Below are 14,554 nucleotides of genomic sequence, written 5' to 3'. Positions count from 1 at the left end.
AAATGTTTAATTTTCCACCCAAAATGAGTGTATTGTGAAAAAATATTACAATTTGCAGACTGCACCTCAATTTTGTTTTAACCCCTATAAAACACGTAAAGGGTTAACAAACTTCTTAAAAGTAGTTTTTCATACGTTGAGGGGTGTAGTTTCCACAATGGGGTAATTTACGAGTCTTGCTATTATTTAGGCCTCTCAGTGTCAATTAGAAGTTGATCAGGTCCATCTAAGTACGGGTTTTGGCGATTTTACAAAAAATGTGAAAAATGGCACCCAAATTCTGAGCCTCATAACATTCTAGTAAAATATGTGGAATCTTAAAAAACCATGCCAACATAAAGCAGACATTTGGGAAATGTAAGTTATGAATTTATTTGGGTGCTATGACTTTCTGAATCAAAAGTAGAGAATTTAGAACGTTGAAAATAAAGAATTTTTCAAAATTTTTGCCAAATTTTGTTTTTTTTCATAACTAAACGCAAAAGATTTCATCCAAATTTTTAAACTAATTTGAAGTACAATGTGTCACGAGAAAACAATCTCAAAATCCCCTGGATATCTCACAGCGTTCCCACGCTATAACCACTTATAGTGACACAGGCCAGATTTGAAAAATGGGGCCGCGTCCTTTAGGCCAAAAGATGCTGTGTCCCGTAGGGGTTAACATATATGTTATGTTATGTTAACATTTTTGTTGGGTTTTGTAAACACAAGTGTTAACAGTTGTTTAATTAGGCAAATCTCTCTTCAGCTTTTGCTATTTGTTTTAAACATATGCGTTAAAGGGTGACCGCACCCTCAATTTAATTTCTGCACCCAATATGCTGATTAGGTTCTCAGGTGTTAGGGTGCAGTCACATGTTGCAGTTACAACTGCATCACAATTAGTTTTTAGGAGGTTTTAGGTGCAGTTTTGTTAGGGTGATGGCACACGTGGCGTTTTGAACGCGTTTTTGGCCCGTTTTTAAGCAGTCCATCAAAAAAAGCATTCGTTTTTTAAAAACGCATGTGTTTTTGACCAGTTTCAATTAAGATAATTGGTCAAACCTGTCAAAAACGGATGCGTTTTTTGACGGACTGCTTAAAACGGGCCAAAAACGCCATGTGTACCATCACCCTTAATTTAACAGGTGAAAGACATGAACTGAATGGATGAATTTGATGTTGAAGGAGAAACCCGCTCCACAAATGTCATTCACGTGTTAACAAAACTGCACCATAAACCACCTCAAAGCTGATTGTGATGCAGTTTTAGGGCGCTGTCACACGTTGCGTTTGCAAACGCAGACGCAGACCAAACCGCGCCCACCGGGCGGTCCGCGGTCCAATCGCATCGGCGGTTTCAATAGAAACATAGAGAAACGCCGATGCGATTGGACCGCGGACCGCCCGGTGGGCGCGGTTTGGTCTGCGTCTGCGTCTGCAAACGCAACGTGTGACAGCGCCCTTAACGTGTGACTGCACCCTCAGCTAGCGTCATTCACCCATCCACACCCGGGCTCCTTTAGGTATGCAGCACTTCAAGGGACTGATCATTGGGTCTCCATAGTCAAAGCAGAAGCTATCAGACACTTTTTTCCCATTGGTGTGGGGTTCGGGTTCCGATCAATCACACAATGTTGATCTATCCCTAGGATAGGTCATCATTCTGAAAAATACATAGGAAATCACATATCCTCTTTGAAGGGAACTGTCACCAAATTTTACCCCATGAAAGGGTAACATTTAAATACATTATCTGGTTTTCAAAAACGTATTATTATATACACTAAAGAGGATGTTGAATTAAAGGGTTAATAAATGAAAGGGGACCTTTCAATTTTAACCAGTTAAACTACTCGGCCCTCAGGTAGGGTTTTAAATGTTTTTTTTTACAGAATTCCCTCTTTTATGTGAAATCTCTTCTTTTTACCCATAAAAATTTCCTCCAAAGTCATGTGAAAATGAACAAAAAAAGAGTCATCTTCAGCCTGAGATGAGTCAAATTTAGAGACTGCAGAGGAAGTGTCACTTGAGGTGTATCTTTTATCTCTCCGTCTATCTTTGGTTCTGTGCTGACTAGAACCATGGTTTGGGTGTCATATTAAGTTAAGAATCTAATATTTCAAATTGCATGGCTTGTGTTACTGTGATCTATAGAAGCAGAGATACAGTCTAAATACAGTTAAAGAAATAGTTGGGAATGACACCTGCAGAGTTCCCACCTAATTTTCTGCCTGAGGAACCACATGCTTGGTGCATACTAAAAGATGAGATTCTTATCTTTAAAATGACACCAGCATGTTTTTAAGTGCTAAAGAACTGAAGATAAGGACTTCTTAAGTAACACTGCCCCTGCAGCCTCTCATAGTGACTCCTCTTGGGCAAAATATGACTCTTTTCTGCTCCTTTTTTTTACATAACATTGTAGGAGATTTATTATAGGTGGATTGGTGAGATTTCACATAAAAGAGGGAATTTTAGAAAGGACATTTCATACCCTACCTGAGGGGATAATACAGTTTATAGGTTCCTTTTCATTTATTAACCCTTTAATTTAAAATCCTCTTTGAAAACCAGATTTAAATGTTACCCTTCCTGTAAGGACACCTCCTTGCTATACTTGTAGAGATGACTACACACGATGCCTTTGTCTGTTTAGCCAATCCCAGAGTCCTCGGTAAACTGCTTTCTCTCCACCGGTGATATTGAGGCGTCTGGGACATACTGACAACAAGGCACATGTGGAATATAAATAAGCCCCAGAGCCCGCGCTGTACATGGCGCACGCTGTGGGTAATTGTGACTTTCTAACCGGTGACCTTGATATTGAGGAGAAAAATCATTATTCATGTCCTATGTGCGTGTATGTGAAATTCAACAAGTGACCTTGAAAGGCAGATGTAAACTCTTTATTAATCCGTGGTCTCGCCAGTCACCATAGGAACACACTTCACCCAAATATAGCCGTGCAAAGAGAATTGTCATCTTTAACATTCCAGGGTCGCGCTGAGCCCCGCTGAATTGTTTATGGACATTATTTTGCTTTTAAAATTCTACGCACTTTCTGGAGATGTCGTAATGGAGCTGAGAGCTGGAATAACAGGATAGGACAACGTCTACGTCTCAACCCAATGATATCATACACCTCGTCCTATGGGTCAAAGTCACATCCTTGTAAATGACTTCCCCAGGACAGATCAACTAAAACCTAATTAGTAATAGATTATCAATAGTCAAGCAAAGAAAAAAAACTTTATATCTTCCAGGACTCACTTGATCAGTTATCGTCTTAAAAGGGATTGTGACACAATAATAATAATAATTCTTTATGTATATAGCGCCTACAGATTATGCAGCGCTGCACAAAGCTTGTCAAATCAGTCCCTGTCCCCAATGGGGCTCCCAATCTAATCAGCCTACCATTATGTTTTGGAGTGTGGGAGGAAACCGGAGTGCCCGGAGGAAACCCACGCAAACACAGAGAGAACATAGAAACTCTTTGCAACTACATGCTGAGTGTCTCATCACTGGTAATATGGTCACTCTGACCCCCTATAGATTAGGAGAACAGGTGAACAACAGGTAAAACATATTTAAAGGGGTTCTCCTGAGGTGGAAAAACATGGCTATTTTTTTGCAAAAACAGCCCCAAACCTGACCATGATTAGTTTGTAATATTGCAACTTAGCTCTATTCATTTCTATAAAGCTGAGCTGCAATACATGCAAAAACCGTGGTCACATGTGGTGCTGTTTTTGGAAGAAAGAAGGTATATTTTTCAACCTTGGGAAATTCCTTTTAAAGGGGACTCTGTTACCAGCCCCCTAAAATAGTGTATAAAATGTACTTTTTAGAATTCCCTCTTTTATTTTAAAACTCACCCTTTTTAAAATCTCCATCCATATTGTATGGAAATGAGCAGAGAAGAGTCACTTTTTGCATGAGATAAGTCACTATTAGAGGCTGTTAGAAGAGTATCCCTTCAGACCCCTCCATCTTTGGTTCTATAGTACAAATCTAGCATGAATTTGATCTTGCATATACCATCAAGCTTGTGGCGAGCTACAAAATCAAGGCCGCTAAAAGTCATAGTTAGGAATGTGAGTTTGTTTAGCCCTGTTTGTTCCATTATTTCCATTCTTTCAGTACCTTTACTGTTGCTAAGCATTGTAATCCTGATCACATTGTGGATATTGATCTACCTCTAGGATAGACTACATAATTGTGTCTCCTATCAAAGCCTATACCTAATAACTACGATTTATCCGCAGAAACTGGACTTAAAAAACAGCATAATATAAAAGAAAGAACTATAAACTCTATTGTTGATAAACAAGTGACTTTATAGAAAACAACCTGACGTCTCAACATCTCAATAGATAAGCACCTTATTCTCATAATCTGGATCCTCAATGTTTGTTGTGTGTTTCATGTAAACATATTCATCTTATTTTACTAACTTTTTTATTATCATAACAAAATGTTTAATAAAAAAATATTTAAAAAATAGGAACTTGAGCTGCAGATAAAGAACCAATTCCCACAGCTCATACAGATAAAACAATAGGTGTATCTGAAACTATTCAGTCTCTGAAAGTGACTCATCTCTGACAAAATATGACTCTTCTCAGCTCATTTGCATGTAACTTTCTCTGTGATTTTTTTTTATGGATGAATGGGCAAAATTTTACAAAGAGGGAATTCAAGAAAGGATATTTTGTACCCTACCTGAAGGCGCTGGTAATTTAGTGGTGTAAAAGCTGGTAAAAGTGTCACTTTAATTAGACATTGCCAATTAACACTATTGTAGGCACATAGGGATGTAGAAAACATGGCAGTTTTGTTGCTCTCTTTCCTGGGCAGAGTCGGATTGATAGCGAGTGGCGTCTCTGATCACCATTTATCCTGCTCACAGGGAATTAGTAATGTCTGGTGGTTATCCGATCTGATTATAATGGATGGCTCGCTAATGAAATAAAGAGAATGGGGATGGATATGGAAATTGGATGGAATAATTACCTGATGTCTTATTGGACCGGCACTTGTCATTAGTGGACTTCTTAAGACTGCCAGGAACATTCTTACACGTGATTATACGTAGGAGGTGATTAAGGAATTACCACCGGATCAGAAAGATCTTCATCCCAAGAGATGGAGTCAGAACTCACATTGTAAGGAATACTAATTTTAAGGGGTTATCTAGGCTAGAAAATAATAGGCTCTTCATGTTGGATCTATGAGGGTATAACACCCAGCATCCCCCACAGATCAATTGTCCGGCATATAACCATGAAATAGAACAGAAAGCAGATAGCTCCAATTTCTGTATAGTGGTCAGATTGGGTAACTGCAGATTAGCTCCTATTTAAGCGTCTATCAACTGCTCAAAGTGGTAGTGGAGCTCTGGTGTGTGCTGCTTCTGCTTATTCACGTGACTCTTTTGGTCACTTGGGTCAATAATGAGCGCCCCTGAAAAAAGTAACCCCCTCTATGAAATCATACGTCAAAGCAATAAAAATATAGCCCCAAGTAGAGATGAGCAAACCTATTTGTGGTTTGGATCTGACGGTTTCTCCACAACTTCGAATGAAGCAATGTTGCAATGTTGGAAATTGGTATATAACCCCCTCTAGTCCTCTAAAATACCAATTCTTTTTATTAAAATGTTCAATTTTGTTCATTTTCTTCATAATTTTTAATTAGGGTCACTATCATGAATTCTAACCCTAAACCTGACCCTAACTCAATAACTAACCCTCTCCCCAAACCTAATGCTAAACCTAATGCAAATATTTTCAGTTTTGACAATTAATGAAAACTCTTTTATTAAAAAAAAACTTTGTAGAACCAGAGGGGGTTGTTTACCAATATGCAGGGCAATTGGATCAACATTGGCTTGCATCCAGTTAGATTTGGACCTAAAACTTTTTCAAAACTTTGTTGAAGTTTTAGAAAATCATGAATTATTAACTCATCTCAAGTGTCATGCTTTGTGATTAGAAGAAATGCATACACAGTAGGAGGGAATTTTTACGTGAAGAAGATTAGTCATCTACACTTTTTAGTATAAAAATACATAAACAGAATTTGTCTGAACCTTAACAGTGGTGTAACTTGAAGTTTCCGGGCCCCAGTGCAAAATGTGTGCCAGGCCACCAATTATAATGTATGGTATATAGTACTAGTGTTCTCATATAGAAAAGGTACATCATATGGGCCCCCCATGCCTCTTGGGCCCAGTTATGACCACACCCTCCACACCCCCTCAAGTTATGCCCCTGAACCTTAAGAACCATCACATATAGGGGCACTCCCTTGGAGTTCCCGAAAATGCATTGTCCTATGATCATGCACTCTGCCGCCATTCACTAAGATCGTGCGTCCGATATCCTGCATGTGTCGCTTCCCCTCTCAGGTCCGACGGAGTTCATTATCTTCTTCCTGGTGCACAATTTGAATATTAAATCACACGCTCAGTCCGTTCGGTCCGCCCCCGGTTTCCGTCGCTGCTGCGCCAAAATCCAATCACCTACGACACAATCCCCTTCTAAATCCCTGTCACAGCGGCACAAATCCCAAAAATGGCCGACGGAAATGCGATCTGCGGACCCTTAGTAAATAAGCCCCATAATCTTTTTACCATGTACCCAATATTTATAAGAATTGTCAGGATCTTGTAACTACTCTCTAATTCTAAGCTGTGAAGATGCAGTAGGTGACAATGAAAATAGGGGGAGGTGTAAGTGAGGGGGTGAAGTTCGAAGAGCGTCAGGGTAATGAGATTTCTTACGTGTGGATTCAATTTAATTCTCTTTTCACAAGTGGAGATTTGTGTAACACGCACATATGTGTTTGTGTGCACCTCCCCGAGGATATGGCGGTACAGTGTAACAGTATGGAGTTATAATTAGACCTCCGACTACTCTATTATGACTATCTGACATCTGCTTAGTACATTTCTTCACTTATGCATCGATTTTAACAGAGAGACACGAATTCTCATTTCCACCCCGCACTGCAGCTAATATTCGCCTCGGACCGCCTGTTGTCTGCTTTGCAGCAAAATAAATACTAACTTTAACGCGTCCTCCACCTAAATTTATGCGTTCCCTAAAAATGCAAACAAACAGATCAATTTTAACGGCACCTCGGCCGGCATCCGCATTTATAACGTTATAACGTTGGATCAATGGGATTCAGCGAGACTTCGAGTAGCGCGGAAAGTGTGATTAACATGCTGAAGTCACTAACACTTTTGTGTCATTTGTATCTTGTAAGCGTCTGGGGAGGGAGAGACAAAATCTATTAGTATTCCGGTTGCTGTGGAGAAAAAGGCAGAGTTGTAAGTTGTATTTTTTAGGCCTTGGAGAAAATCTTTATCTGATGATCGCAGATGTATTTGCATAGAGAGGTCTGGTCATCTCCTGACATATCTACATTGTAAGGTTCCTCTGTTATTGCTCCTGGAAACTTCCAGCTGTGCTTCACACTTTCCTGGCTATTGGGCAGGTCTCTACGTAGTCTAATGTGACCATATCAGTATATTGTCTGACTATCAAACCATATCTCTACTCAAGGGCCACCTGGGAAAAGATATTTGCATATTTACCAGAATCCCCTAGTGGAGCATCAATGGCTATAAGTCTCCACACAGCTACAAGGCGGCCTTAATTGGCAAACCCTCAATAAGGAGAACTCTTACTTACTGACCCAATGACCCAGTAGTTAGTTTAGTATGGGACTGTCGGAAATTACGTAGCAATCCCATTCACTGTGTATGTGCCCTGTGCTCCACAGTTTCCCACACTATCATACAATTGAATGGAGCGGCTGGACGAATACATTGACAATTGGGCCCTTGAGTAGAAATATGGTCCAATAGTCAGACGGTGTAAATACTGATTGGTCGAATTAGATTGCATAGGGACATGTCTTATAGTCAAGAAAGTGACCTGGATCATTAGTCTACTCTCATGATCGGTGCAGGTCCCAGCAGTCGGACCATCACAGATCAGCATGTTATTCCCTATCCTGTGGATAGGGGAGAACTTGCAAACTTGGTACAACCCCTTCAACCACCGCTCTATTCCCTATAGAATGCCAGAGGCAACCATGCTTGTAGCCCATAGCAGAGAATAGAGGAGTGGACAAATATGCCACCACTAAAATCATTAGGACTCTCAGAAATTGCTGGGTGTCCCACTATTAGGACCTCCAGCGATCAAACATTCATTCCTTATCAACTTGCTGAGGATCATAAATGGGTAAATCCCTTTAAATTATCACTAGATACACAAGAACTAAGCTATGAGATGCAATAGTTCTAAGCTGCGGATTTGGTGATGGAGAATGGAGTCCACACCCTAAACATCTAGGCAACACTTGCTTGGCCAATTCCTTCACAGGATAAAAGTAAAAAGACCCTAAGACCCTAAAACCTTCTGGTAAAAGATAACAAGAATGATAATTCTCATGTTTTATATGGATGCTTACATATTACAGTCCCAAAAACAGAAATGGTGATAACGCCACTAAATGGGCGTCTGTTTCATCCTCCAACCCCAATTTCCTACTAATCTTCGTCCAGCCTCATCTGGCTGCCCCTTTTTGCACCCCTCGTGCCTTATGGGGTCCTCAAGAGCATATATAGTATAGAGTGTGGTATTTTACCTGTAGTATAACATCTAAAGGGGTTGTCCACTTTCAGCAAATAATTGTAACAGTTTGTGTAAGGAAAAGTTATACAATTTTCCCATATACTTTCTGTATCAATTTCTCACAGTTTTCTAGATCTCTGCTTATTGTCCTGCTATAGGAAGCTTCTATGTTTAGTTCCAGTGGATAGAAATCTGTCCTTGGCCACACAGGTGCATCGGCATTTGGGGTATTGTATCTGAATATGCTGTATGTGTGTATTTGTGGGTGCATATGCTCTAAATGAGTATGCATATGTGATGTGTATATGATGCATGGGTTTATATGGTACTTTGTGTATATTCTGTATATATGGTGTGTATACACTGTGTGCAAATTTTTTAAGCGGAAAGTGGGCCCTGTTCAGAAGTTTGCTATGTGGCCCTTGCCCGTCCTAGTTACGCCATTGCCCCTCTATCTCCCAGCTGACGGGTAATACAGTTAGAGTTTGCACTTTTAATCTGTTCCTTACTAGGATTATGGGGTTTTACCATTGTTTGTAGGAGCTTTAGAGAAGGGATCTCTGCACACATTTTCGCCACTTATTACCTATTCTTGGCCCTGCTGGATCTCCAGAGGAGTTATCTAAGGCCTATGTGATGTATACCATTTCTCCTTAATTCTAAACCTTCTATAGTCTCTGGTTTAAGCTTTTCTGGGAAGTCTTCTAATATTTGTAGAAAGGTCTCTTCTATTTCTTTTGAGTTTCATCCAGCTTTCCACACATACAGAAATACATTCCATCGCCCTCTCCATCCATCCTGGCCCCCTCTCTGCTACTGTGTAAGAGCCTCAGAATTTCTGGGAGCCACAGAAGGCAGCGCCCGGATGGTTGGAGAAGGAGTAGGAATGTAACTCAGTATAACAATGCAGTCGTATAAATATAACACCATTGTGTGGAACTGAGCACATCCAGTGAAATGCTCCGATATCCACAGCCACTTTCTATGTATTGGCAGCTTTTGTGGATGAAGGCCAAAAATACAATATGTTGTCTCTAAGAATATAGTTATGTTTCGCTGAAGCCATGTTCACATCCCTTCATACAGATGGAAAAATCATATATCAATCAATTTCAACACAGGAATGGAAAGGGGCACACATTATATAATTTTCCATAGTTTTTGTTGTAAAAAGGCAGCTAAGCCTTACTTCTGTGGCTAGCTACTGACATAGGCTATGTTCACAGCTCTTACAGTAATGAAGCAGCTCCCAAGGTAGGTTATTCCACTCATCTGCAGCCATACAGTACACGCTCCCATTGTAGGCTATACCACTCACTTACAGCTATTACAGTAAAGCACTAGCTCCCAAGGTAGGCTATTCCACTCATCTGCAGCTCTTACAGTAAAGAAAGAGCTCCCATTTTTGGCTATACAACTCATTTACAACTCTTACAGTAAAGAACTGGCTCCAAAGGTAGGTTACTTACAATAAAGAACCAGCTCCTGAGTCAGGACCTCTCATCTGCCGCTCTTACAGTAAAGAACCAGCTTCTAAGGAAGACAGTTCCAGTCATTTACAGCTTTTACAGTAAAGAACCAGGTCCTAAATTAGACTATTCAAATCATCCACAGGTCTTAAAGTATATAACCAGCTCCCAAGGTTATTTCACTCTTACAGTAAATAACTGGATCTTCAGGTAGGTTACTCCAGTCTTTTGGAGCTGTTACAGTAAATAACCAGATCCTTAAGTGGACTGTTCCATGGATCTACAGCTATTACAGTAAAAGACTTGCTCTTGAGGTAGGCTTTTCCACTTATTTAAAGCTCTTACAGAAGAGAACCAGCTGCTAAGGTAGGGTACTATACTCATTTATAGCTCCTACAGAAAAAAGAACTAGCTCATTGGGTATGCTATTCCACGCATTTGCAGCTATTACAGTAAAATAGTTGCGCTTGAGGTTAGATTTTCCACTTATTTACAGCTCTTACAGAAGAGAATCGTCTTCTAAGGTAGAGTAATCTACTCATGTATAGCTCTTACAGTAAAGAACTAGCTCGTTGGGTAGGCTATTCCACTCATTTGCAGCTCTTACAGTAAAGAACCAGCTCCTGAGTTAGACTATTCCACTAATTTGAAGCTTTGGCAGTAAAGAACCAGTTACAGAGGTAGGTTATTTCACATTTCTAAAACTCTTACAGTAAAGAACCAGCTTCTGAGACCGATTAACAACCGAGTAAAGAACTTACTCCTAAGCCAAGCTCGTAAGCTTTATCTGCTGCTCTTACAGAAGAGAACCGGCTCCTAAGTTAGGAAATTCCACTCATTCACAGTAAAGAACCAGCTATTGAGGTAGACTATTCCACTAATTTGAAGCTGTAAGCTAGTAAAGATCTAGCTCCAGATGTAGGTTATTCCATATATCTGAAGCTCTTACAATAAAGAACCAGTTACTGAGACAGACAGATTCACGCCTTTTATAGTAAGAAGCTTTATTAACAGAGGAGGTTTCCATTTTTAAAGTGATTTTGCATGAAGCAGCATTACTTCATTTTTTTGTACAGGTCAAAATTTTGGGCCAAAAATAGCTAGATCCAAAATAGATTATTTTTATGCCAGAAAACAGGTGCAAAACCTTTGATAAATTAGTCTATGTAGCTTTACAGAACCCATAGGATGCGGGGTCAACTTCAACTAGTGCCCCCTCTCCATAGACTGGTCATCACCTGCTGAGTCTAATAGGGGTATTTATGGCATTTATGACATATTATTAAAAAAATGCAACGCTCATGATCCTTTTCTAGCTCTCAGCTCAGGGGACGTGAGGACAGGCAGATGTCTTCCTAACAGATTGTCATGTGAATCTTTGACTTCACTAAGCCATTTTCCCTTTTGCCGCTGGTTTACTATGACGTAGGAGACTTAAAAACATCTGCTTCTGCTCCGTGCACATACAAGCTGATGTTTCAGGTCAAAGACCTGTTCAGCTACGACCTGGGATCTACAAGCCAACACTTAGCTGGTCCATCATTGGTAATTTAAGCTGAGAACCCAGTAGGCTGTTCTATTTAATATTTTCTACTGAAATAACCATTTTGTTTCTTTTTTTTTAGGAAGGCAGATGGCAGTGTCCATTCCCCATGTGGTATTCTGAGGGCTGGAACGAAGCCTGATTGTTGAGGTGCATTGGACTTTTGACAATGGGAACCACGACGGAAGAGCTAGTGGTGGTGGAGGATGATGCCTCATTGAATCCCTTGTGCTTTGAGTGTGGTCAGCAGCACTGGACCAGGGAGAACCACCTGTACAATTATCTGAATGAAGTAGATGATGACCTGGTATGCCACATTTGCCTTCAACCATTGCTACAGCCGCTGGATACCCCATGTGGCCATACGTTCTGCTACAAGTGCCTCAGAAACTTCTTACAGGAGAAAGACTTTTGTCCACTGGACCGAAAGCGACTGCACTTTAAACTGTGCAAGAAGTCCAGTATCCTGGTGCACAAACTGCTGGACAAGCTTGTCGTCTCTTGTCCGTTCTCCAATGCCTGCAAGGACACCATGCAGCGCTGTGATGTGGAGGCTCATCTCAAAAACAGGTGAGGTTCTTAACGTCATTGAAGGACATAGTCACCCAGTGGTCAGTCTTCTTCTCTCATACTGTCTTGAATTTAAGTCTTAGCCAAATAATGTACCCAAATCAGGTCCAGTATATAGCCAGTATATTTTTTATGTTTAACCCCTTCCTGTCGGTGCCCTTTTTCTATTCTTTGCTCCCCTCCTTCAAAAAACCCAGAACTCTTTTTTATTTTTCCATTTATGGAGTTGTATAAGGACTTTTTTTGCATAAAAATTGTGCTTCCTAGTGACAGTATTTACTATTCCTTGCTATGTACTAGGAAACAGGAAATAATTCAAAATGCAGCGAAATTGACCTTTTGTACCCAAAAAATGTTTGTTTCACAATATTCTGTCACTAATAGCTTTTTCATACTATAGTGTACAGACCTGTTTAAAGTGCAATTGTTTTTCTTTTATTCCTACCATTTTGAGGACTGTACAACCTTTTAATATATTTTTATTCCACTTTATTTAAGATTAAAAAAAGGCAAATAATTCAGATATTTGGGTGCTATATTCGGCTACGGGTTTACCACTGGGAATAATCATTTTTATATTTTGTAAGATCAGGACTTTTGGGTTGCGGTGATATCTAGCATGTTTATGATTTTATTATTTATTTTTTTGCTGTGATTTTAGACCTCCTAGGATACTTTTACCCTAGAGCAGTGGTGACGAACCTATGGCACGGGTGCCAGAGGTGGCACTCAGGGCCCTCTTTGTGGGCACCAGGCCACATTGCCCCAGCACAGAGTTCACCAGACATGACTTAAAGAATTCACCTGCAGGCACAGGCCATGTAGATGCCACTCTTCAAAACAACACATCCTCTGCTTCTGAGAGGGTGAGGGCAAGGGCAGTTTACTGATGGAGGTCCTTCTTCTATTGAATTTGTGGTGGAACAGCGAGTTACTGTTTAAATTGCTATGTTGGCACTTTGCTATAAATACGTGGGTTTTTGTTGTAATTTGAGCACTGGTATCGAAAAGGTTTGCCATCACTGCCCTAGAGTATATTACTGTATTGCTGTATATGGTGATTTTGCTAACGACCTGTAACTGTGTGCCACCAGCATGCTTTGACAGATCAGCAGAAATTATAGACCCTGGAGTCTCTTATAGAGGCCCAGTCGTTATAGCCATGGATCGTTGTTCTCCGATTACATCACAGGGGATGACGATCATGGCCAAAGTTGCAACGACCACAGAATTTCTATGCTGCAGTGGCTTAGCTGGTGGCATTTAGTAGGTTAGCTGTTTCCCTTGTCAAATGGGTGTTTCTTGCAGTCAGGACTTAATGGATTGGACAGGGTTAGAGTATGGAGACAAATACCCCCATGTGGACAGAAATAGACATGTCAGGAGAGGTGACACGTGTTCACGTGTTCTTCAAGGAAAATTCACGTGTGACATGCAGATGTTTCCATGGATCTAATTCATTGTGCTACACAGTGAGGTCAAGAAAAATGTCAGCCTTGTAGGGCAGCGTCTACTAAACAGTATGCAATTTTTTTTGCTCTTTGTGTAAATGGAATTTTATTAAAAAAATCTATGAAAATCTAACAACAAATCTGTCAATTCTGTTCACACCCAGAGTAGAAACATCCCTGGAGAAGGTATTCTTTGCTAATTATATACATTCATATAAGGATTGAGTGAAACAAAGGACCTCAGATCATTAGCAGTTGTGTTTTCTATGCAGCAGATTTTTGTTATCGATCTATTTCCATCTTTTTTTTATCCTTTTCATGGATAAATAGATGCTGCTTCTATGATAAGACACAAAACTAATTTCTGAATATCAATTTTTTTGCACTGAGATAAATAACAAACTCTGGATGCTATCCTCAGAATAAGGAAGACGTAAATTATACTGCGATAAAACATGTGATTTTTTAAAAATGCTTGTTTGGAATCTATATCTATCAAAAGATCGAGAGATTGTCTCAACAGAGATGAGAGATTGTCCATAAGTTTGGACCAGGGGCGTAACTTGCGGGGGTTCAGAGGTTGCGGTCGCACCCTGGCCCAGGAGGTTTAGGGGGCCCTTATGGCGTCACTTTCCCATATGAGAAGACTATTACTATAAACCATACATTATAGTCAGGGGCCTGGAACAGACATTGCACTGGGGCCCCATCAGCTTCTAGTTACGCCACTGCACAGGACATGCATATTCAGAGGACAGATCCATTTTTTAAAAAATTTCCTCTCCTCAAAATAGTTTTGAGCATTAGGTTTGGATAACTCAACACATGGAATGTAGGGGAACTTTACCAGTTGCCAAGTTCTTATTATGTGGTTAGTGCTGA

The 14,554-nt window shown here is 40.2% G+C and overlaps 1 protein-coding gene across 3 annotated transcripts in view; it reads left to right on the top strand.

Annotated features, from left to right (window-relative positions):
* Nucleotides 1-14,554, top strand: part of LNX2 (ligand of numb-protein X 2) — a 96,395-nt gene that overhangs the window by 48,912 nt on the left and 32,929 nt on the right. For 2 of the 3 annotated variants that reach the window (XM_072134341.1, XM_072134342.1), the window contains exon 2: nucleotides 11,734-12,221. In XM_072134341.1, the coding sequence (XP_071990442.1) occupies nucleotides 11,821-12,221 (401 nt within the window). In that variant the 5' untranslated portion in view covers nucleotides 11,734-11,820. Of the gene's footprint in view, nucleotides 1-11,528; nucleotides 11,654-11,733; nucleotides 12,222-14,554 lie in introns of those variants that run through there. The other variant, XM_072134343.1, reaches the window with a different exon arrangement.

This window comes from Engystomops pustulosus, chromosome 2, assembly GCF_040894005.1.
Source record: "Engystomops pustulosus chromosome 2, aEngPut4.maternal, whole genome shotgun sequence".
Taxonomy (NCBI): domain Eukaryota; kingdom Metazoa; phylum Chordata; class Amphibia; order Anura; family Leptodactylidae; genus Engystomops; species Engystomops pustulosus.
The sequence above is the reverse complement of the archived record's forward strand: the minus strand, read 5'-3'. Positions and strand labels throughout refer to the sequence as shown.